This window comes from Trichogramma pretiosum, unplaced genomic scaffold (genome assembly GCF_000599845.2).
Source record: "Trichogramma pretiosum strain Unisexual culture from Peru unplaced genomic scaffold, Tpre_2.0 scaffold81, whole genome shotgun sequence".
Lineage (NCBI taxonomy): Eukaryota > Metazoa > Arthropoda > Insecta > Hymenoptera > Trichogrammatidae > Trichogramma > Trichogramma pretiosum.
Window position 1 is genome coordinate 235,738 of NW_019640793.1, and position 22,717 is coordinate 258,454.

At 32.6% G+C, this 22,717-nt stretch overlaps 3 protein-coding genes across 7 annotated transcripts; 1 reads left to right on the forward strand and 2 right to left on the reverse strand.

The window, feature by feature from the left end:
- Nucleotides 1–205: 205 nt before the first annotated feature.
- LOC106657321 (F-box-like/WD repeat-containing protein TBL1XR1) lies at nucleotides 206–3,261 on the reverse strand. The gene is made up of 6 exons (XM_014378757.2): nucleotides 2,841–3,261; nucleotides 2,434–2,727; nucleotides 1,621–1,967; nucleotides 1,203–1,547; nucleotides 697–1,065; nucleotides 206–593 (listed from the first exon to the last, which is right to left on the reverse strand). The coding sequence occupies exons 1-6, from the start codon at nucleotides 2,896–2,898 to the stop codon at nucleotides 462–464; spliced, it is 1,545 nt and encodes a 514-aa protein (XP_014234243.1). The 5' UTR covers nucleotides 2,899–3,261; the 3' UTR covers nucleotides 206–461.
- A 1,217-nt stretch (nucleotides 3,262–4,478) lies between these two features.
- LOC106657370 (40S ribosomal protein S19-like) lies at nucleotides 4,479–7,563 on the reverse strand. Of its 3 annotated transcripts, none has more exons than XM_014378858.2 (3): nucleotides 7,491–7,563; nucleotides 5,107–5,177; nucleotides 4,479–4,913 (listed from the first exon to the last, which is right to left on the reverse strand). In XM_014378858.2, the coding sequence occupies exons 2-3, from the start codon at nucleotides 5,175–5,177 to the stop codon at nucleotides 4,520–4,522; spliced, it is 465 nt and encodes a 154-aa protein (XP_014234344.1). In that variant the 5' UTR covers nucleotides 7,491–7,563; the 3' UTR covers nucleotides 4,479–4,519. The 3 variants fall into 3 exon arrangements, with proteins under 3 accessions (XP_014234344.1, XP_014234343.1, XP_014234342.1); XM_014378857.2 differs by lacking the exon at nucleotides 7,491–7,563 and adding an exon at nucleotides 7,353–7,450; XM_014378856.1 differs by lacking the exon at nucleotides 7,491–7,563 and adding an exon at nucleotides 5,371–5,461 and having other exon boundaries at nucleotides 4,481–4,913.
- Nucleotides 7,564–8,337: 774 nt separating this feature from the next.
- Nucleotides 8,338–20,306, forward strand: LOC106657368 (arfGAP with SH3 domain, ANK repeat and PH domain-containing protein). 3 transcript variants are annotated; one of them, XM_014378853.2, is made up of 17 exons: nucleotides 8,338–9,097; nucleotides 10,234–10,680; nucleotides 11,309–11,381; nucleotides 11,455–11,600; nucleotides 11,693–11,947; nucleotides 12,026–12,111; nucleotides 12,182–12,338; nucleotides 12,449–12,713; nucleotides 12,838–13,065; nucleotides 13,259–13,481; nucleotides 13,569–13,749; nucleotides 13,834–14,109; nucleotides 14,179–14,298; nucleotides 14,368–14,425; nucleotides 15,944–16,366; nucleotides 17,076–17,272; nucleotides 19,210–20,306. In XM_014378853.2, the coding sequence occupies exons 2-17, from the start codon at nucleotides 10,555–10,557 to the stop codon at nucleotides 19,429–19,431; spliced, it is 3,036 nt and encodes a 1,011-aa protein (XP_014234339.1). In that variant the 5' UTR covers nucleotides 8,338–9,097; nucleotides 10,234–10,554; the 3' UTR covers nucleotides 19,432–20,306. The 3 variants fall into 3 exon arrangements, with proteins under 3 accessions (XP_014234339.1, XP_014234332.1, XP_023319377.1); XM_014378846.2 differs by having other exon boundaries at nucleotides 8,343–9,097; nucleotides 14,368–14,578; nucleotides 15,923–16,366; XM_023463609.1 differs by lacking the exon at nucleotides 8,338–9,097 and having other exon boundaries at nucleotides 10,555–10,680; nucleotides 14,368–14,578.
- Nucleotides 20,307–22,717: the final 2,411 nt, after the last annotated feature.

A 22,717-nucleotide genomic window follows, 5' to 3' on the forward strand; every position in this document is an offset into this window, starting at 1 on the left:
TGAATAACTTAAGCGATAGGCAGTTTTGAATGTTATTATGAAAAGAAATACTTAGTCATTTCTTCCATGTGTTTATTAAAATTTGACTTTTTTATCCAGAAATGATATACCTATATAGAAAATTATAAATTACTTCTTATTAAAATTAAAACAAATATTTTATAAATTTATTGTTTTCATAATATAATCTACAGTCTTGATTAAAATGTAATTAAATATTATCAAGAATTAATTTAATGTACAATTACAATACAATTTTTTCTACGTTGCTACATCCAATTTTTAGAACTAAAATTTCTTAAAAAGTAGATTCTTGTAAGACAATAAATATAAAACCTTCAAAGAATTTGAGAATATCAACAATTGTTGCTATTTTATGGGGGTAAATACAAAAAGGTACGGTAGGTATTGTTAGTTTTTATGTATACAAAGACATACGAAATTGCAATTCTTGTCATTTATCATAGTTTGCGGAGATCAAGTACAAAAACACTGCCATCTGATGCTGAAGCTCCAACTTTGTCCCCTCGACTGTTCCAGCAAACTTCAAATATACCTCCAGTTCCTTTGTAGCTGTGCACCAATTGACCACTCTACAGACATTGAAAAAAAAAATTTTAACACGTAGGAAGTTGATATACAAATTCAATATACGTTTCTAAAAAAAATGAATAATTAATCCATTCTATCACTTACCAAAGTAGACCATATATGAACATATTTATCAAAACTTCCACTGGCCAGGAATTTGCCATCAGGGCTGAAAGCTACACTGTATACAGGTTCAGTGTGTTTTGTAAGAGTATATATACAGGCTCCTCTGTCTATATCCCAAAGTCTAACAGTTGAATCAAATGATGCACTGACTAAGGATAAATTCATGTTGGGATTTTGTGTGCCAGGACCAGTGGGTGACCATTTAATGGTGTATATTTCCTTTTGATGAGCTTGAAGATTGTGCAAGCAATTGTCTTGTTTCATTGACCAAATCTTTAATGTCATATCATCTGAACAACTAGCTAAGAGATTTCCTTGAGGATCCCATTTAATAGCATTTACTTCGTTCTACAATTGGTAAATTTAAAATTTGTAGTAAATAGTAATTTAATCAAATACTTTTTTCAAGTAAAAAATTAAAATCAATGAAATTGATATTAAATAGATAATATTCTTATGACAATTGTAATCAAATGAAGACTTACAGTGTGACCTTGAAAACTCTTAATTGGTTTATCAACATTGAGTTTACAGACATGAATACATTGATCAGTCGAACAACTAGCAAAAGATGTATTAGTTTGCCAATCTACATCCAACGCAGGAGCTAAATGAAAACTAAATTGTTGAGTACATTGACCACTAGCTGCATCCCAAATGATGGTTGTTTTGTCAACTCCAGCACTAAGGATATAGTTTCCTCGCTTGTTCCATTTTAATGCAAATATTGGTCCTTTGTGTTGTCCTAATGTAGATGCTAATCTACCATCAGTTGTCCATATTCGTGCATAGCCATCATAACTTCCAGTAGCAAGTAAAGTACCATCACACTATAGTGAAAAAAAGATCATTAAATAAATTAACTGTTCATAATGAATAAATGGTACCCAAAAGATAACATACATTCCAATCCAAAGAAGTAACATCTTTGTTACTTGGAACTTCAGTACCCCCTCTTTGAATGCAATGACGCAGAACTAATTGATTCGGAGATTGAGAATTATCTGACATATCCCAAATACGAGCTGTACTGTCTCCTGAACCAGATGCTAGAAGATCCATGGCTGGATTCCAAGCGCAAATAAATACTTCAGATTCATGACCACACAGTTTAGTAGCTTTGTTAGCTGGTATTTTAATGGAATTGGCATTTGTTCCACCACCCTGGCCTTGGGAAGTTTCTTCAACATCCATATCAGTACGATCTGATGCTTTTTCATTTGTATTGGCACTTTCATTTGATGTTACAGCTAGAATTTAAAGAAAAAGTTATTTCATTTAATGAAAATAGAATGATTTTTTGGAAAACTGACTGTTTGATTATTATAGTATTAAAACAAAAAACAAAATTTTTATATTTCAACATTTCTTTTCAAAAGAATTAATTGTAGAAAAGAAATAAACATCAATTTTTTACAAAATCGATTTAGGAAATTTTTTTATTCTTCAATATGGTGTTTGTTTCAAACCAATAGATTTCTACAAATTCATTCAAAAATTTTCTATAGATCACTAGAATTAATAAAATTTCACTAAAATAAAACAATAAAATTAAAATAAAAAAATAGAAATAGAAAATTTTTGAACTTCTAGATATCTCTTAAAAGTTTGAAACAATTTCATCTTCCTGGCTTGGAAGGAGGTTTGCAATATTGATAATTTACAAACCAGGGTGAGCCAGGTATAAAGATATCAATTAATGCTTATAGAACTTACTTTCTTCACCATTAGTATCTGGGATTTCAGCTTTAAGTTGAGCTTTTTGATAGTGCTGTTGTTGCTGAAGTTGTCTTACTGCAACAACATCAGGCATAACAGCATCAATCAGTGAAAGAGATTCCACCAAACGCTGCTCAGTGCCATCTTCACCAATGCAAATTTCAGCTTCTGTGTATTGTAAACCTTTTTGTAATACACATAAAAGTGCTGCAGGTGGAACTAATGCACCATTGATATTACTCTGAGATATATGTGATTCAATACCAAAAGTATAAGCTGAGTGTTGGAAGCCTGCATAAAAAGAGGAATAAATTTATTGTACATATTAAGGATCAATGAAAATAAAAATGAATAAACATGTCAAAATTTATGGAATCGATATTATAAATTGTTAAGGAACTCACCAGATTCCTGCAAGTATCTGTAAACGAGAAAATTCACTTCGTCACTGGAAAAACTCATGGTTGCGAGACAAATACGTACGATAAATACGAGTTCTGCGCAAATATATATTCTACAACATTATCACTTAAATGTAAATATTATTGTTTAGTTCAGCTAGCATTGGCTGAGGTAGTATTTACTGTGCACGGGGTTGTTCTATAGTGTCGATATTACTTGTTTTCACAGCGTTCGAATGAATTTTGTGTGCTCCACAACCCGTGTTGACGTAGCGGTATCTCGGCGTCTATGTGGACGCTGTGGAGGTTAGCGCTGCGCGAACGACTCTAAAATGTGAAATTGCAAGCGTTAGCGCCTCTGTGTCTTATCCTTTTCTATCAGTGTTACACTCCCCTATAACTCCCAAGTCCCAACATTACCCGACTAGTCATGACTCATGAGTGTCCTATATATGCTTCTCGAGTTTCCTTGATTGGTACAATTCTGAATCATTCATTTTGATTCAAATTTCTGCTAGATTGAGCCACAAATCTATGTAACAATTTTACAACATTTTAAGTTTATCTTACTAATATAAAGTCAAAGAACTTGATGTTTAAAAAAATATCACATTCTTGTGTAAGATTTGAAATATTTTTTATGACAACTTCAAGTGCTTAAAAAAGTTCGCAAAAGGATTATTATTGGCCTGTCGTAAAATAGCTTCTCAATATTAGTACATAGTTCAAATAGTTGCATTTGAAATCTTATTAAATTGCTAATTACTCACATTTACCAAACATTAAAATAAACTGGCAGTTATTAGACACCAGATAGTATCCAGACTACAAATTAAAAACGTATTTTAAATAATAAATTATTTTAATTAATAGATTTGAACAAATCTTAATTACCAGAAAAATCATTTTTCAACAAATGAAACTTACTATAATGAAATTTAAAATTTTCTTATTTGAAGAAAAACGATAAGGTATATTATAAGATTCAAGAATTGACTCATATTTAAAAAAAAATACTGATTGAAAAATTTCAATTGTAGTAAGTGTAAATGTGCTAATATTAGGAAACTTCAAAAATCTTTTTATGTAATTAACTTGTTACACTTGAGAAATTTTTAAACAATACCATTCACTAGAAAATGTTATTATTTTTCCTGTGACTTTGTAGATAAAAATTTAAACTATATTAAGATGTAATAAAAAAAAATTCTAAAATATTATTTTCTGCTGATCAATACAATGTCATCATATTATTAATGTATTGACTCATTAATTTATGTAAAATTTTGATACATTATTCCTGAAGCATAAGATTGATCCTATGTGTTCATATAAAATATTTATATATTGCTCTATAATATCATTTTTAGGCTTTAAAATGAGAAATTTGAAAGTTATTTGAAGTGTCCACAGTTCATTCGCTCTTTATCTACAATGAAAAAGTATTGCAAAATCCACATTAATTGATATAATTATTTCATTAAAAATAACTGAAATATCAAGAAAGTTTTTCATGATTTATCTAAGCCTTTTAATTTATGTGTATAAATTATATTTATGTTACAAAATATGCTTATAAAGGCTTGATATATGCATGGATATAAAATATTATGGTTGTACAAATAAAAAAATGTCTATGTACAAAATAAAGTAACTTAAATTTTTTTTAATGATCTATTAATTTACAATACAAGAGTTTCTTGTAGTTTTAAGTTTTTTTTGCTCTTTTCTTTAACTTGAGCTGCAATTCTATCAAGATCTCTTCGACCCTGAGCAGTTAATTTGCGACCACCAGAAGCAGTCTTTTCAATAAGTTTGAGTTGTTCTAAACTTTGTAGTGCTTTACGGGCTACACCACCAGCTGATCTGCAGAAATGGCTAGGGTGAGTACCATTACGTTTGCGACCACCAAAAATTTTTGTTACTGCTCCTACACCAATTGGGCTGCGAATGTAAATATGACGCACTATGGCAGCACACCTTGTATAGTACCAGTCAGGATCATAAGGAGCCAATTCCTTAAAACGAGCTGTTTTGACCAAATCTACCCATTCTGGAACACGCATTTTACCTGTTCTAAAAAATTAATAGGATATTTAAAAATTCTATGTTTAAAGAATTAGTTGTAAGTGAATGTTTAAAATGTCATCATTTGAATCATACACTTATTCAGTATGATAAAAATATATATCTCATTTGAAAAGCATTTAAGAATGAAATTTTTATAATATAAAGGTTAAGATTATGACTAAAAGGAAAATGAACTTACTTCTTCAAGAAAGCTGAGAAGGCTTTTGTAAATTTGTGTTGATCCACATCCTTAAGAGTTACAGAAGGCATCTAAAATAAACAGCGATGAAAGAATTAACAATCAAGAGCAAATGACAATATCACATGTAAAAAAGTAAAAATAAAGTAACTATTATTAAAAATTAAATGATTGACAGGGGACATAATATATCAAGAAGAGTATAAATGAATTTTAATTATTTTGCATAAATCAATAAATTCAACAAACTGTTAAAAAAATTACTTTGAATTATTTTGCTGCAATTCTACCGCGAAGATGATGCATACAACTATACAAGACGTTTTTTTTTGTTCTTCTCTCTCTATGGCTCCGTCTAGTGGGGTTATCCACGGTTATAAAATACGGCCATTAACCAGCGAGATATATGAAAGAAAGGCGGGAAATTTTGAAATGGGTAAGAGTCAATTTAGTTGTAGAAAAAATTCTGTAATGGTATATGGAGGAAATTTTTTGTTTTTGATGAGATTGGACGTTTAAATAGTGTGGGGGACGGAGTGCTTAGAGCAGGACCAGAATAAATGATGGAGGTCCTCATAATCCTCGTTGCATTCGCACCAAGGAGATGAGGCGAGATTCTTTCTGTTGAGACTATATGCAAGATTTTAGTGGTTACCACACATTCGATAGAACAAAGTTATTTGTTTCCTTGTGAGAGTGGATGAAATTTCGTAAAACCAAGTTTTTTTTGAATTATTGTAAAAGTTATTGAAAATAGTATAGACCTTTTTCGGTGTCTGTTTTGGAAAAAAGTCATTCAAATGAGTGTTAGCTGTTTGAGAGTAAGTAAAAAGTCTGAGTGAGGTAGTAGATGAGGGATACAGGATCTGATAGCTTGTTTGGCAAGATTATCATTTAAGGTTTATGGGTTACGTTACTTCAAAATCTAACACAAACTCAAGTTGCTCGATCAGTATTTTGACTTTAAATCTTATTCACGCTTATTTAAAATTATCATTTTGAGTAAAAAAATATTTGTAAAGTAACTGATGAGACCTTTGCAAAACATAAATGCTAACAAGGAGGTCACAGGGATGACGAATCTTTCTCAAAATTGTTTTGGGGTCTCCTAATAATGAAGCTCCCTATAATACCCTTTCGAAGAAGTTCTAAAATATGTAAGAAAACGTCCAATTTGGGCCTGTCGCATTAAGTCATAAATAGTCTCAAAATTTTTGAAAAAATTTAGTTAGATTCTTTGAAAAATTTAAAAACTTTTTTGTTTTTGATATTTTTTTTGTTCAAAATCTTTTATTTCGGGATAAAAAAATACAACAATTTTTAAATAAAATAGAGGATGCTTTTAAAATTGGGCCTCAAGGCTAATGGGATAAAACTAACAAGGAGAGTTTTTCAGGTCCGGGTGATGGATTTGCTCCAAAAATTTTTTGCGGTCTCCTGGTATCCAAAACTGAAGCTCCCTGTGCTTAGTTTGATCTCATGGGCCTTAGGGCCCATTTTTTAGAGGATTTTCCACATTATAAAAAAATCTTTGTTATTTTCTATATTGATATAGAAGTACTGAAACGAAAAAATGCAACGATCAAACGTTTTTTAATTTTTCAAAGAATCTGCTCGAATTTTTTCAGAATTTTTGAGACCATCTATCACTTAATTTAAGAGGCCCAAATTTGACGCTTTTTTAATAGATTATTGGACTTCTAATAAGAGAGTGATAGATGGTCCCAAAAATTCTGAAAAAATTCGAGCAGATTCTTTGAAAAATTAAAAAACGTTTGATCGTTGCATTTTTTCGTTTCAGTACTTCTATATCAATATAGAAAATAACAAAGATTTTTTTATAATCTGGAAGACCTCCAAAAAAGTTTGGTAAAGATCTGTGACCTGGACCTGAAAAGCTCTCCTTGTAAGTATAGGGAGTTTCATTATTATGTACAAGGAGACCCCAAAAAAATTTTGGGAAATATTCGTCACCCAAAGCTGAAGTGGTCTCTTTGTAAGTAATATTTGATATCCAGTAAAATTATTTTTGTATAATCTTTAATGTTACTCAGTCTGAAGTATTAAAACAAATTAAATGTAATGTTTAGCATAGCCGTCGCTCTTTTCTTGTTTGCGCACACTGTACACAAAAATGCCTTTGACACTTGTTGCATCAATAACTATACTGAAGACATACTTATGTTATTTATATTTATAAGGCGAGAAAGCTATTAAATACGATGTTCATACTTATTATGTTTTACCGTGAAAAAATGAAAAATTTCTCAACATTTTTTTTGAAAAACACCGAAACACACTAGTCAAGCAATGAATCTACTTTCGTCAAATTTTAAATGATAAAATTCAATGGTATATATCGATGTGTTTTGTATAGAACTCACCGTTTATACGAATTTATATAGGTGTGAGTATACTGTATATATATACCCTATTGTATGTGTATGTGGAAGCATTTTTCTCCTTCTCTCTTTCATTCGTAGCCCGCCAAGATATATCTTCTTTGAGCCAAGAGCCAAACAAAAGGTCTTAAAGAGAGGGAGAGCGAAGGGAAGGAACCGCGAGAGCGGAAGAAAACAAAAGATACAACGCGCAGAAAGAGAGAGAGAGAGAGTCCCTCTGCAGCAGGTCCAGTAAGATTGCCTTTGGTAATACAGTCGACTATTAAGAGTTTGTATCATGGTACAGTGAAAATTCAGTTGAGAAGGTACCGTCGAGTCGAGTACAAATGAATCGAATGCGAACTACAGTGATCGATTACTCGCTATCACGGTACACGTATTAAAAGCTATCGAGTGTTTTATACCAAAAGTTACGGATTTGTTTTTCTTGTGTATATAACATAATGTTGATTGTAGGTAGTGCTCCAAATATATAACAAAGTGCGAACTTGCTGAAGAAAATCGCGATGCGCCAATAAACGTGCTTCGCGGTGGAGTCACGCGCAATCAATTGGCATTGGCAACAATTCAAATTTTGAGCATTTCTCTCTCTCTCTTGTTTCTGCGGCTGCCATCGTTCGTATATTTTATATGTGCTGGATATTTTTCGCAGCGCAGCATCGCTGTTGTTGTACACATATTCGCACGCAAACACGCACAACGTGCAGATACACACCCTAAGCGGGGTGCGTGCTGCACATCTTGCCGAGGTCACAGCTAAGGGTGCCTCGAAGGTCCATCGCGAAACTTCCGAACTGTAATGAAAATAAAAATAAAAAAGGTGCGTTGAATGTCGATGCGAGCTAGCGCAACTGCGGAATCGCTTGTCTCGTAGCTCGACTCGGTGTTTTCATAGGTGCGAGCAAGTCGTGTCCAAGTGCATCCTATACGAGTGCCGCGACATTAGCGAGTAAACAAGCGCGTCACGCAAAGTTGCAGGAGTCGCAAGAGTCGCAGGTGTGCACACTGCTGCTTTGCTAGACCGCGCTCAGTTGGAACGTCGTCGGCATAATATCGTCGTGCATATGCTCGTAGTCTCGTCGCTTGTGCTCGTGAACCGTTTCATAAGAAAGAGAACTCTTCGCATAACATAGCAGGGGTGTGTGCGTAAGATATAATATATTGTTGTACACCGAGTGCGTTCGCGGCTTCTCTCTCTTGCTGTTGCTCTTCTCTCTTTTACCCTGTCTTTTGGCCAATGCACATGCGCTTTCTCTTTAATGTAAACGTAATAGCGCCGCCGCTGCTCATCGGCACAATTGCTGCAACTGCTGCGATTTATCGTCGATATTAATAGTAATAATACATACGCCAGGCAGTGTAAACAGGCGACGCGCGGAGAGTGATTTTAACGTTGTGCACCGTCGTCGTCGTTGTTTTCGTGCCTGCAGTAGTCGTGATCAAGATTCCGATAGCATGGGCATCGCCGGTGTGATACAGCTAATCAACTTATCGGCACTGCAATCATCAGAGTCATTAACGTTGACAAAGACGACGCCGAGCAAAGATAATAATTACGACGCAACTGTAGCAGTTGTCGCTCTTTTTCGGTAAGTACCAGCATCATGCCAAGTGTATATCAGACGTGACTCGCGCTCTGCACATCTATTGCACATTCTGCATTTATGTGGTGCTCTGCAACAAACACCTACATCCTCTACGCACATACGTGCTTATAAAGAGGCATCAATTTATCGGGTATAGCTCATGTTGTTGCTGCTACTGCATCATATCTCCAGGCAGGGCTCTTTATTCTCGAGTGCTAAATAGAGGATGCATTGTTATTTACGTCTATGGACGTATGGCACGTCCACCTCCGCCTCTCTTCCTCGCCATGTATATATGTGCATGACAGTTCTTCCGCTATATCGTATGGTACTCGCTTCTCTCTCTCTCTCTCTCTCTCTTTACATATTATATATATATTAACCCTAGTCTCTTTTATGCCGTGCATACAAGTACATATATGGACACTGGTCATCGAAGTCGCGTATTATTTTACCGTTCGCAATGCACATCGTCACGTAATATATGTGTAAGTGCGCTCGAGGCTCAGCGTATACGTAGGTGCATACCTATATCTTGCAACAAAGTTTATGTGTATTATACATTACGATATTCATTCGTTCCTATGTGCATAGCACATACGGCAGGAACGGCGAGCAAGTACATTATATGTGAGTTCGTCGGTGAGTTTGTGTGTTTATGCCTATGTGTACATATAGCTATATGTATACGCTTCGTACGTACTTATATATCGATTGGTGTACGCGCCTCTTTTTATACATCACTCTGCACACTAGCCGCGCTCTGCTTTGCTTCTTCCTCTATGCTATCCTATCCTCAGTGCAGAGTCTAGAAGTGCCGCGGTGAATCGACGACTTGTTGTATATAGTTTGTATACATGCACATACGCGCACACAATTATACACACAACACAGACATACGCTCACAAATACACACACCTAGTACTCTCTGCACATCTATACACTATAGTGTATATATATAAAGTGGACTGTTATGCTCTCGCGAGCTGTCGACTTGTTGGTTTATCAGTATAATGCGAAAAAAACTTTTGCTAGTCCCACGCGCCCATATTATCCGAGCATGTGACGTGTCCGATCGACTATTGCGTTTTTGCACTCGCACATAATTAATTTATATGTATTTCGATTCATGTGTCTAGGTGCGGAAATTAGTGGAGCGCTGCCAAAAAGTACGCATCAGGCGACAAGCGAAAGCTAAGTGCGCGCGCCCCTGTGTATGCAGCATAAAGGCTGTCAAGCTGATTTTTGTGATCGTGACGCAGTTCTACAGCAGCCGAAGCCACCACTCAGCACTGAGACTTCTGTCAACGAGCAGAAGACCGGAGCTGTAGCAACCAAGTCGTAAAACATAATTTTCTGTAGGACTTGTACCTCATCTACTTCTTTTCTTCAAGTGCAATTGCACACGCCTCAAGTTCCGAAAAGTTCTCGATACATTAGGACAACGCTCGACACTCAAAATGCCAGGCCTCATAGCTGTCAGTGACTTCATTGATGAGACTAAGGGTGATTACAACTCACCAACAACATCAACATTTGTCTCAAGGATGCCACAATGTAGAACTACTATTGCCACACTTGAAGAGGTAATACTTATCTTTTCTCAATCTGCTTTTATCAGCCTTTGTGAAATTCTAAAAAATCTATTAATTGCATATTCCTTTATTCACTTTTTTTATTTATTTTTATGCAATGACTTTTCAAGAATACCAAACTTTTTTCTTGAATTTTGTAACAAGGTTTCTCTCATAATCTAATAATACTTAAAGCTTCTGCTGTGAACTTCAGTTATTTTTTTCTATTTTTTATTTCATTATACTTATAAATATTAAACGACACATAATCAAAAAGTTACATTTTTACTGAATCATTTTTATTAATTAGAACATCATAATATTTATTTTCATTGTAACTTACTCATTTATATAAAAAAAAAAATTTGATGTAAAGATACTAGAACTTCACATTGAATGTACAGGAATCATACTTTTTCTCATACAACTCTTCGAATTTTTACTAAAAACTCAACTTTCATCTTTAGAATAGAATTTGGTAGTTTCATTTTGAATTAATAAACAATAGGAATCAACTTAAATTTGAAACAAATAAGTATTTTAATTATTTTTATTTTTACTAAATTGATCTATAATTTATATACTTTTTTCTTGAATATTCTGGAAATATTGTTCATTAAAAATCTTTCATTTTCAATAGTCTCTTGATTTTGATCGAGATGGCCTTACCAAACTTAAAAAGGCAATCAAAGCGATATATAATTCAGGAAATGGTAAGTAATTATTTAGTGAATAAATTTTTTATCAATATGCTCAATTGATCACTAATTAATTTTCAAACTATAGCTCATGTTGACAATGAAATGTACTTGGGTAGAGCTTTGGAGAGGCTGGGTGATGCTGCACTTAAAGAACAAGAACCAGATATTGGAGCAGCTTTTCTTAAATTTGCTGTGGTTACCAAAGAATTAAGTGCGTTAATGAAAACATTGGTGAGGAAATTGTATATAATTTCAGTAATAATTTATCTAGTTTTAAATGATATTATAAATTGGAAATACTTTTACAATATCTTTATTTATAGATGCAAAATATTAGTAACATAGTTATGTTTCCATTGGACTCAGTATTGAAAGGAGATTTAAAAGGTGTCAAAGGTGATTTGAAAAGGCCTTTTGATAAAGCTTGGAAAGATTATGAAGCAAAGTATGCAAAAATTGAAAAAGAGAAAAAACAACACGCAAAAGAGGCTGGCCTCATACGTACAGAAATCACTGCAGCAGAAGTTGCAGATGAAATGGAAAAAGAAAGACGTTTATTCCAGTTACAAATGTGTGAAGTATGATCACTTTATTATTACATAAAAATTTTTATTTTCACTAACTGTTTAATAATACTTTATTTTACATAATTCCAGTATTTAATTAAAGTTAATGAAATCAAAACAAAAAAAGGTATAGAGCTTCTTCAACATCTAGTAGAATATTATCATGCACAAACAAAGTATGTGAATATGTAACCATTAAAAATAGTAAATATAGAACACTTTTACATTATTAATAAATTACTTTAGTTATTTTCAAGATGGACTAAAAACCATTGAACACTTTGGTGCTTACGTTGTTGAACTAAGCTTGAGACTTCAGAAAATAAGACAGGCTCAAGATGAAGAGAGAAAGCGATTAATAGAGCTTAGAAGCCTTTTAAGGAGTTCTGGATGTGATAAAGAGGTATCTAATTAATTCAAATTTTAACTTTGAAACTTAATGAATTCATAAAGCAAAAAACATTACTTTGAAATGCACAAAGAAATATTTAACTAAATTAATTTTTTTATCAGTTGAATACAAATGCAAGTAGTGGTTATTCATTGCATCAACTTCAAGGTGATAAACAACATGGAGTCACTCGTACAGGTCATCTTTTGAAAAAAAGTGAAGGAAAGATGCGACGAGTTTGGCAAAAAAGGAGATGTTCAGTGCAGGCAGAAGGTTATTTAGATATTTGTCATGCTGATGAAAGCAAACCTCCTACAAGAGTGAATTTATTAACGTGCCAAATTAAACTGGTACCTGATGATAAAAGAAGCTTTGACCTTATAAGTTGTAAGTTTTTATACAATTTCAATACTTTACTTTAAATTAATTATCTAAAGTAGTTTAACTAAAAATAAAATACATTAACATTAAAAGTTTACTGCTAAATAATAAATTAAATTTGAATTTTCAGATAATAGGACTTATCACTTTCAAGCAGAAGACGAGTCAGACCAACGAGCATGGATGTCTGTATTAGTCAACTGTAAAGAGCGTGCTTTATTAAGAGCTTTTGATGCTAGTGGAAAACCTGAAGCAAATCATGGCAATCCTAGTTTAGTTGAACTTCAGCAAGCAGTAATAAGATGTGTCATGAGGTTACCAGGCAATGATAGATGCTGTGACTGCTCTTCACAGAATGGTATGTCATAGAGCTATTTAAAAAGATTTTAACTACACTCACTTATTCAATAAAAAACAATTTATAACTTCCTCTATGCATTTTAATAGTATACAATGATGTATTAACATATTTTAGAAAAATGAAAAATTAACTATTTTTAGACTTTCATAATTCATTTAAAATTCTTTAAATCTAAAATGATATCTTTCAGATGCAACTTGGCTATCAACAAACTTTGGTATTATTGTATGCATAGAATGTAGCGGTATACACAGGGATTTAGGTGTCCACATATCTAGAATACAGTCTTTAACACTTGATAATATAGGAACTTCACAATTATTGTTAGCAAGGTTTATGACAAACACAGCTTTCAATGAAGTTATGGAGGCTATGCTGCGGCAAAATTTTAAACCTCAACCCTCCTCTTCAATGTAAGTTTTTGATTTTCAATAAAAATATTACTTCAATGAGCTTTATTGTGTTAGATTTACTATGAAATATTTTAATTCAATTCATAGGGAAGAAAGATATGATTTCATTAGAGCCAAATATGTAGATAAAAAATACATAACAAGAACTTGTGTAAATGATCAAGATCTTCTGTCTGATCTTGAGCACGCTGTAAATAATCGCGATTTACATCATTTATTACAAGTTTATGCAGAAAATGTCGATTTATCTGCTAGTTTGCCAACATCTGTAAGTTGGGACATTAATTTATAATTTAAAATATTTTTTATATTCTATGCTGTACAAATATTTATTAATATTCAATTTTCTTAGGATTTGTGTGAAACTGCTCTTCACTTAGCCATTCTTCGAGAAATGGGAAATAGTTTACATATAGTAGACTTTTTAATTCAAAATATGCCTACAGGCACAATAGATAAAACCACCACAGAAGGAGATACAGCATTGCACCTTTCTGCTAAACATGACAAAGCTGAAGCAATGAAACTACTATTAAAATCAGGTGCTGATCCAACGCTTCGTAATAAACAAGGGAAAACACCTTTGGAAATTGCTCAAGAAATGGGACATCACACATGCCAAGAATTGGTCAGTTAACTGTTATAATTTTCTCAAGAGAGACTATTTATATCATTTAAAAAAAACGTTTGTTTTTAGTTGAATCATGCACTTCAAAGACAAAAAACTCTTTTCGACAATGTAAATATTGACTGGAACCTTTTACACGACGAAGCTTCAACAGACTTCTCTGACGACGAGACTATAATCGAGGAGCGAGTAAGCATCATTAGTAATTGTAATTCAGATAAATAATATTATTACTATACTATTGACAATTTTTTTTAGAATGGATGTTCTACTCCAGAAAAAAAGTTACGCAGTCGCCCACCATCTTATGCTGGAGGTACGGAAACCGGTGTAACAGATTCACCGGTAACATTGCGTAGTCGAAGTAGTACTTGTGATAGCTTACAAAGCGGTTTATCACCTGGCTATTGCGCAAGCAAAGAACAAATGCCACCCCCTCCACCTCCACAAATAAAAAAACCAGTTATAGGTATGTTCTTCACTGCCTTCACACAATTTTATTTTGCTTTTTATGAAGGTGTGCGCTACTGCTGATGCTTATATATTTTTAATAATAATTAAAATCTTTTTTTTCTCTTACCTTGATTTCCTTTGAGAATTTTTATTTTATTAAATACCCCCATTTAAAAAAAATTTAAATATCTTTTAATGTATATAGAATAATTGTAGTACAAAGTTTTAGCAAATAGAATATTTAATTATTCTTTGTCCCATGCAACAATTACACTTCGCAACGAAATTATCGCAACCACAATTTTGATTGAAATTTTGTCAGTTTTCAAATGCTAAGATCTTATTTTAATTAAGATCTTATCGAGACGAATTTGTTTTAGTTTTCTTGAACATTTTTTCTAGTTTAGAGCCATAAATATTTTGAATAGGTTTGAGTCAATTTCGAGTTACTAGTCACTCTTAAACGTAACACCTAACATGACAGAAAAAATGGATCGATCAAAGGTGTACATGAACTACGGTCATTTTTTTATACCATCTAAACATACACAATCGTAAAGTACTCTTTTTGACAAATAATTAAAAAAAAAAGAGGTCGAGTCGATTTCAGCTGAAAGAGGCATTTTACGTACTTTAAATGGTACCTTCAAAACGGCCTACAGGGCGCAAAAAAAGTTAGAGAACTCTTTTTTTTTTTAAATTATTCGTCAAAAAGAATACTTTGCGATGGTGTAAGTTTAGATGGTATAAAAAAATGGCTGTAGTTTAGGTACACGTTTGAACGATTCATTTTTTTTTGTTATTTTAAGTGCGCTTGAGAGCGATTGACAATTCGAAATTAACTCAAACCTATTCAAAATATATATGGCTTCAAACTCGAAAAAATTTTTAAGAAAACTAGAAAATATAGTCTCAATAAGATCTAAATTGCCAGAAATAGAAGCATTTGAAAATCGACCAAATTTCAATCAAAATTGTTGTTGCGATAATTTTGTTGTGAAATTTACATGAGTTTTATCACTATCCTAATGGCTACTAGTTTCAACTTTTTAATAAAAATTGTTTTTAAATAGTCCAATAAATGTGCAAAGCATGTGAACGCTTTAATGGTAGTAATAGTCAGTTTAAATGCGAAAGTAGCGATCAAATTATTCTTACATTTTAATTCATCGAAGGTACGATTAAAAAAAAGAAAAAGAATCTTCAAAGTACGCATCACCGCAATAAACCTATCATAAGTATTATAACAAAAAAGCTTTTGCTTAATTTAATAGATGGTTATAGTTGTGTAAATGTAATTAATGTGAGCATATGATGATAAACGCGATAATTGCTGCTGGCGTGGCAAACACACAAAAAGCAATGACGCGTTTGTTTGTAGTCCCGACACCAGTAGTACCGGATGTCTCGCTTAATTTCCACGGTTCGCTGAAGAAACGGGTTGCACCTCTACCACCGCCAGGAACAACTTTGGGTTCGTCCAGCAGTGGCGGTGGTGCTTCTTCTGGGCTTGACACGACTATCGGTGGTGCGGGTGGAACAACCGGTGGCATTGGTGGTGGTGGTGGAGGTGGTGCTGGTGTTGGGAGCGGCACTGTGCAACACTACGGTACTTTACCGAGCTCATCAGGCCACAGCAGGACCACAAGTGAGCCTACTTTGACTTCTCAGTACTACTACCATACACCTCAGAATTTGCGAAAGCAACAGCAACAACTACAACAACACGCTAATACCTTGAATCACAAAAGATCGCCGAGTGGTGATTTTAATGCTTCACGTCGACTTACTGTTGACGATCTCCGTAAGTTTTCATAAGCCCAAGACTAACTCATTTTTGCTTGTGTCCATGATCTCTTAAAACCTGTGGATAGTGTTCTCTTTCTTTTTTTCTCTTCACGTTCTCATACTTTTAATTGTAAATTTTCTTTTTTAATAAGTTTATTTCATTATAATTCATCCTAAAAATGTAAATATTGGTTTTTGATTTTTGTAAAATACACCATACTCAAAAACTTCTTTTCGCTATCATTTTTGTTTAAATTAAACGTTCAATTATAATAATGATAGTAGCTTACTTTTTTATGTTACGAGAGTCATTTTTGAAAATATTATTAATGGTTTTAATCGATTTCAATTATATTTTAATCGTGGTATATCTTATTTTTTTTATAATTCGAAACATTTTTTAAAATTAGGAGTTGATAGCACACATTATTAAAATATTTCGCTCAATTAATTCAGTTTATTACTTGAAATTGCTCTATTTTTACCCCTATCCTATCGTGTTAAGTAGATCTGAGTTATAATAAATTTGATAAGAGATCTCTTGTGATTCATCTAAAAATGTTTTATTATTATCATAGCACTATACAAACCACAAATTTATGTACACACTTTCTTTGTCAATAACGTCAATGGTTGACTCGTAAGTCATTAAAATATCATTGTTGATAAAATTAGTATGATGATCGATGATATAAACTTAGAAATTAATAATTTTTGTGAAATAGAAAATTACTTTGATGCAGGTATCGACAAAATCGGAATAAATACATCTACTCTGCAAAGGCCTCGAAACCCACCGCCACCTGCACCATCGGGGCTGTATAGTTCATCTCCAGCGGCTAGTTCAAGGCTTCTTGATGACCTCGGAGGTGAAGGACTTGCTTTGGATGCTTTAGGCAATCCCTTACCGCCACCTAGAAAGGTAAATCTATGAATCTTAATCAATCATTTCTTATTATAAGATCAAGTATTTGAAATTCAAATCAAATATTACAGTGCTTGTTTAGTTTAATGATGCCTTTGTTGCATAATTAAAATCACAAAGTGCATTATAATGTTATAGGGATTATGATTTAAATAGAAGAGAACGTATCTAATAATGAGATATAGGGTAAATTGGCCAATTTTGGACCACCACCTCTTACCCATAAAGTTATGAATCATCGCGAGCTATTATTTATATAAATAAAAAGGGTTTGGCTATTTAGGGGAAATTTGTATACAAAATTTGTGATTTTCGTGTACGAAATTCTAAAATTGGTAAACGAAACTCCAAATAACCCGGAATAACCCTATTTTCGTGTACGAAAATCAAAAATTTCGTGCACGAATTTCTCCTAATAGCCATTTCGAAATAAATATTAAAATACATTTTTTTAAGACCATTTGAAGAAAACCTTAACATGTGTTTTATTTAAAAGAAAAAAAACAGGAAGTTCCTTATACATTGCGGAACACGTACGTTCATTTTTAATGCTTTCAGTCCTTGAAAATACAAAATGTAACCGGGTAATATTTTAGGGTCACATATGGTTTGGTAGAGTGATCCATAACGATTGATTCGCATTTTCCAGATTTAATCATTTCTTGAGAAATTTTACCAGTTTTTTTTGGTCAAGTGTACATATGTGCTCACTCTAAAGGTTATTGTTTTTGCTTTTAGGTGGTATTTTTTGAATTTTTTTTAGTATTTTACGTAATTTCTATAAGTGAGCAAAGTGAGCTATTTTAGTGTCCCATAACTGGTCACTTTATCCTATTTATGTATTTGCACTTCAAGTATCAGAGAACAATGGAAGTTTTAATAATGGAAAGTAAACTAAAACTTGATAAAGCTAAATATTTTAATCGAACAATTTGGTTAAAAAATATTAAAATTAAATGATTTAAGAGTTATTTGTGATTATTCTTAATTTACGAATGAAAATTAGTGAAAAATTTTAAAAAACAATTCTTAAAAATTTGACAGAATAGAAAAAAAATTATGTGAAAAGAAACACTACGGGTAGGGTAAACGTTTGCTATATTAGTATAGCTGTTAAAATCGTTTTCCCAACGTTAAAAGACCCATTTAGCAGGTAAATTTTGTGGGCGTGAAATGGTAGCGCAATGAGTTTAAACGCACGCTTTGAAACTTAATTAAAACTGTTGTTGCTTGTTAAAGTAGTTTTTAAATACATCGTTTCACGACTAACAGTATTACAAATAATCATAATAATTTTTCTATGAGAAAATTATCGTAAAATTGTTAATTTCATCTTAAATTTTTTCTTAAAATTCATTCACGTAAATAAAATTATAAAATACTCCAAAATTTTAAGAGCTGAGCAGTCATTTTAATTTTTTATGCCGATTCACTGGACATTAAATGATATTGTTAAAATTGGCAATACTTTTAGAATTTCCAGAAATTTTATCATCTCGTTTGCAAACAGTGGCTCAAAACGTCTTCAAAAACGAAAACTTATTGGCTTCGGGGGTAAGAGCCTCGCAGTGAAGTGTCTGATGTGTCACTAAGTCTGCATCATATTTTTAAATTGCAAACTAATTACATCTATCGTTTAAAACTTTTAAAACTGATTTTCTGTGCGAATCATCGTTTCTAGTAGGAGTAAAAAATGCCACTATCATTCACTGACATCGTTGAGTTAAATCATGTTTAACGAAAAATACAATTTTAATGTCATATAACTTCTTACCTGACACAATGAAAACTAGTTGAGGCAAAAAGTAAAATGAGTTATGTGTGGCGTATGAGTAGAATAGAAACACTGACAAGAGATTTCATGAACCAATAAATGAAAAAATCGATGAAAGTGTCAATAAATTTGATAAAATAATGTTGCCTCTGATTCACAGCCACCAGCCTCGTCGCAGGGTTTCGCGGGAATGCGCCGCTGTAGGGCCCTCTACGATTGTGAGGCTGACAACGAGGACGAGCTGTCATTCCACGAAGGTGATGTCATCGTTGTGACGAACGAGCACACGGACGATGACAACTGGATGGAAGGATACCTCGAGCGATCGCCGGAGCGGCGTGGCATGATTCCTATAAGCTTTGTCCACATGCTCCAAGACTAATAAACGCGTGCCCGGATCATTAAAATTCATGTATACTTGTTACCTATTATTTTATCATGTATTATAAATCTTGAACTCTTAAATATACGCGGAAAGCTATCGGCCTTAACATGGAGGCTGCACCCCTATTTATGTTATAGATGCTATAAAATAATCATAATATTAAGATATTTTTCGTACTTCTATTAAGTTACTTTTTTTGTTCATTCGAAATTTTGAATATGATATTTATTGTACGAGACATCACCGCCATAAGCTAGAAAAATAGTCATTAAAATTGAAGTTAAAATGATTTATTTTGTTACACTAATCAAGGCTCGATAAAGAGCGTGGATTACTGCTAAGCACTTTATACACTTAAACAAACACGTACACGAACACACACGTTTGCGAACAAACACACTTGGCTTAATATCTTTGATGCTGCCAGTATTAGTAGATTTTGTCGATTAACATTGAGGAAAGAGACTTTTGTGTTTGTTAGGCAGCAAACTATCAAGCAGAGAAGCTTATATATTGAAAGGACAAAAAATTTAAAAAATTGACATTATCCGAAAAAAAGAAATTTTGTTGCCTCACGTTCGATATGTAATCGTTGTCCGACAATCTATTAGTGATACACGAGGATACGTTTTCGCGCGTTTTGATCGAGTCAAATGCGAATGTTGAGGAAAAAACATGTACGAAGGAAAACATTTTTTAAAGTAGTGGTTATAATTATTCACGAAGTCACTATACGCACGTTGTAGATGAAAATAAAATTATTTGTTTTTCCAGAGATTGATACCGAGTATTAGGGTCCTGGAAATTGAAAATTTGTTATTTGCAAGACAAACAAAAAAGAGAAATAAATTAAGTAAACAATTAAAACATAATCAAATATTTTCTTTTTTTTTACATACGATATTAAAACAGTGCCATTATTGTAAAACGTTTCATTAATCCTTTTTTCTGATCAATGTGTCGTACTTGCTGACAATGAAGTAGCCTTAGTATATCGATGCTAGTGATTTTTATAATATAAATTAATTTTATTGTATAAAAATACATATTAAAATTACATATATATATATACAAATATATATATGTGTGTGTAAATGTTTTTGTTATGTTCATATATCAGTTTTATCAAATATAATTTCTTCCACTTACTTTTTTAATTATAGTTGAGCAGTTATATACACTTATTTTTTTTAATTTAAATGTAAATGTGTACTATTTAATTTTAATAATACATTAACGGTTTATTACTTTCAACAACAAAAAAACAGCTTTTGAATAAGTAAAGACTTGAAATTTTAAATAAAAAATAACTTTAAATTTAGCGCACTATATTAAGTATCATATATAACAATGATGTTTATATTTTTTAAGAATACTTATAGGGAATCTAATCACAATATCACCATAATCCAAGAATCAGCAATCTAAAGATTTCTTACAAAATTTTTTTAGCAGTATTAAATAAAAACAATTTTAAATATTTTTCTCCTATTTATAATGATATATTATGTTAAAATTTATTCATTGAAAGATGTTTAGTATATTTCAGTAATAAATACCAAAAATTCAATAATTATATCGCCGTCTTATCATTATTCCCAAATCTTTTCCATTCATTCAATTGATGTCTCGAAACTTTCTCTGACATCATTGACCAAGCACGCAGTAGAAAAATGTAAAACTATATATAAGAATGTAATAGGTCTATAGAAGTAAATTCAACGAATCGTTTTTAAAATTCATTTATTTAGCGAAAATTCGGCTCACATAAAGTATATATATTTTCGATAAGTATATAGATCTTAACAAAGAGTTTTAGACATTTTGCGCGTGTACGCGTGATTTGATGCATCGACGCTATAGTACACTTCTTATTGAGCGAGACATACGAATTATTTTTTCCACTCATTTACGTCATACTTGAAATATTTAATATGATAATGAGATAGAGACATGTATATTCTAGAATATTTTTATATTAATAGTGATAGATAGGAAATTGCAACGCTATAGATGCAACCAAATTTCATTATAATATACATGTTTATGTAATAATATATATTATTTATAATATATGATATATCTGAAACGTCACGCAACGTGCTCTTTCCTAAATTTCTTTATTTCTAAGCTAAAACCTCGATGCATTGTGCTCCGATCGGAATCGCGAAAATTCGTGGAAAGTTCATCTACGATTATAATCTTTGATTGCGATCATATATTTTTTTGTAATTATAAAGCTCGACGCGACCGTGTTTCTACATTTTTTTGTGTTATGTAAAAAAGCCTTTTCTAACAAAATAGCCTTTTAAGGGATTTTTTTCTCATTATCTTTTCGTTTATACAATATTTAGTCAAGAAGTATAATGCCGAATGCGTATATGACAAACAACATTATTCAAGGACGGCTCTGTTTCGAAGGGCTGAGCGTCGTGCGAGCGACTCAACCCCATATGCGCGCAGTATAGTCGCGCGCGTGCTTTTTTTGTCGATCGATTAATATCTGAAAATGCAAAAAATTGCTCTCGCATCTCATTGGTCCGTTCTTTATGTGAAAACCGATAATCATACCTACACAGCTATTGTAATTAGGGTACTTTTGTAAATACGCGGTTTCAATTTTTTTTTCTTCTAATAGTTTTTTAACGCGCAAATGATGTGTGTATGTGTGTGTGTGTGTGACACCGATCGAAGCACGTATAACGCGTTTACCTATACATTATATCGCAAACCTCTGCAGCTACAGAGCAAGCTCGACTTTGTTATTTCTGGCTTATACAAATATACGATTACGCACACGTCTTAACAAGTATACGCAACCGAACCGATCGTTTTTTAAGCATTATTGCATTCACACAATATAATCATTATTATTTATCATTTTAAAACATTTTCAATACATTGACAAAGGTAAAATTTGTTAATTTAATTTTTCTATACATTATAAATTGGATACATGTGCTGGAAGATTGTTCTACTTGTTTTCCTTTCTCATGCGCTCATTACTTCTGGAGTATAAGAGCATCGTTATAATCTCCGTGGAGCAGCAGCGAGTTTTGTATGAGGCAGCTTCGTAAAGTTCTTTACATAAACTTGTCTGGATTTCTGTGTATGGGTACATGTGCGTGAGTGGCGTGTACAACTTTTTTCCTTTCGTCGCTCGCGAATTAGGATTCATCCATTACGCGACTTGTTCCTCTCATTCGACGGCACAGTACGACATGGTTTGCAGCGTCGGCCTTGATTTTTTTTTTCTCTCTCTCTCTCTATCAAGTTTTAAGCG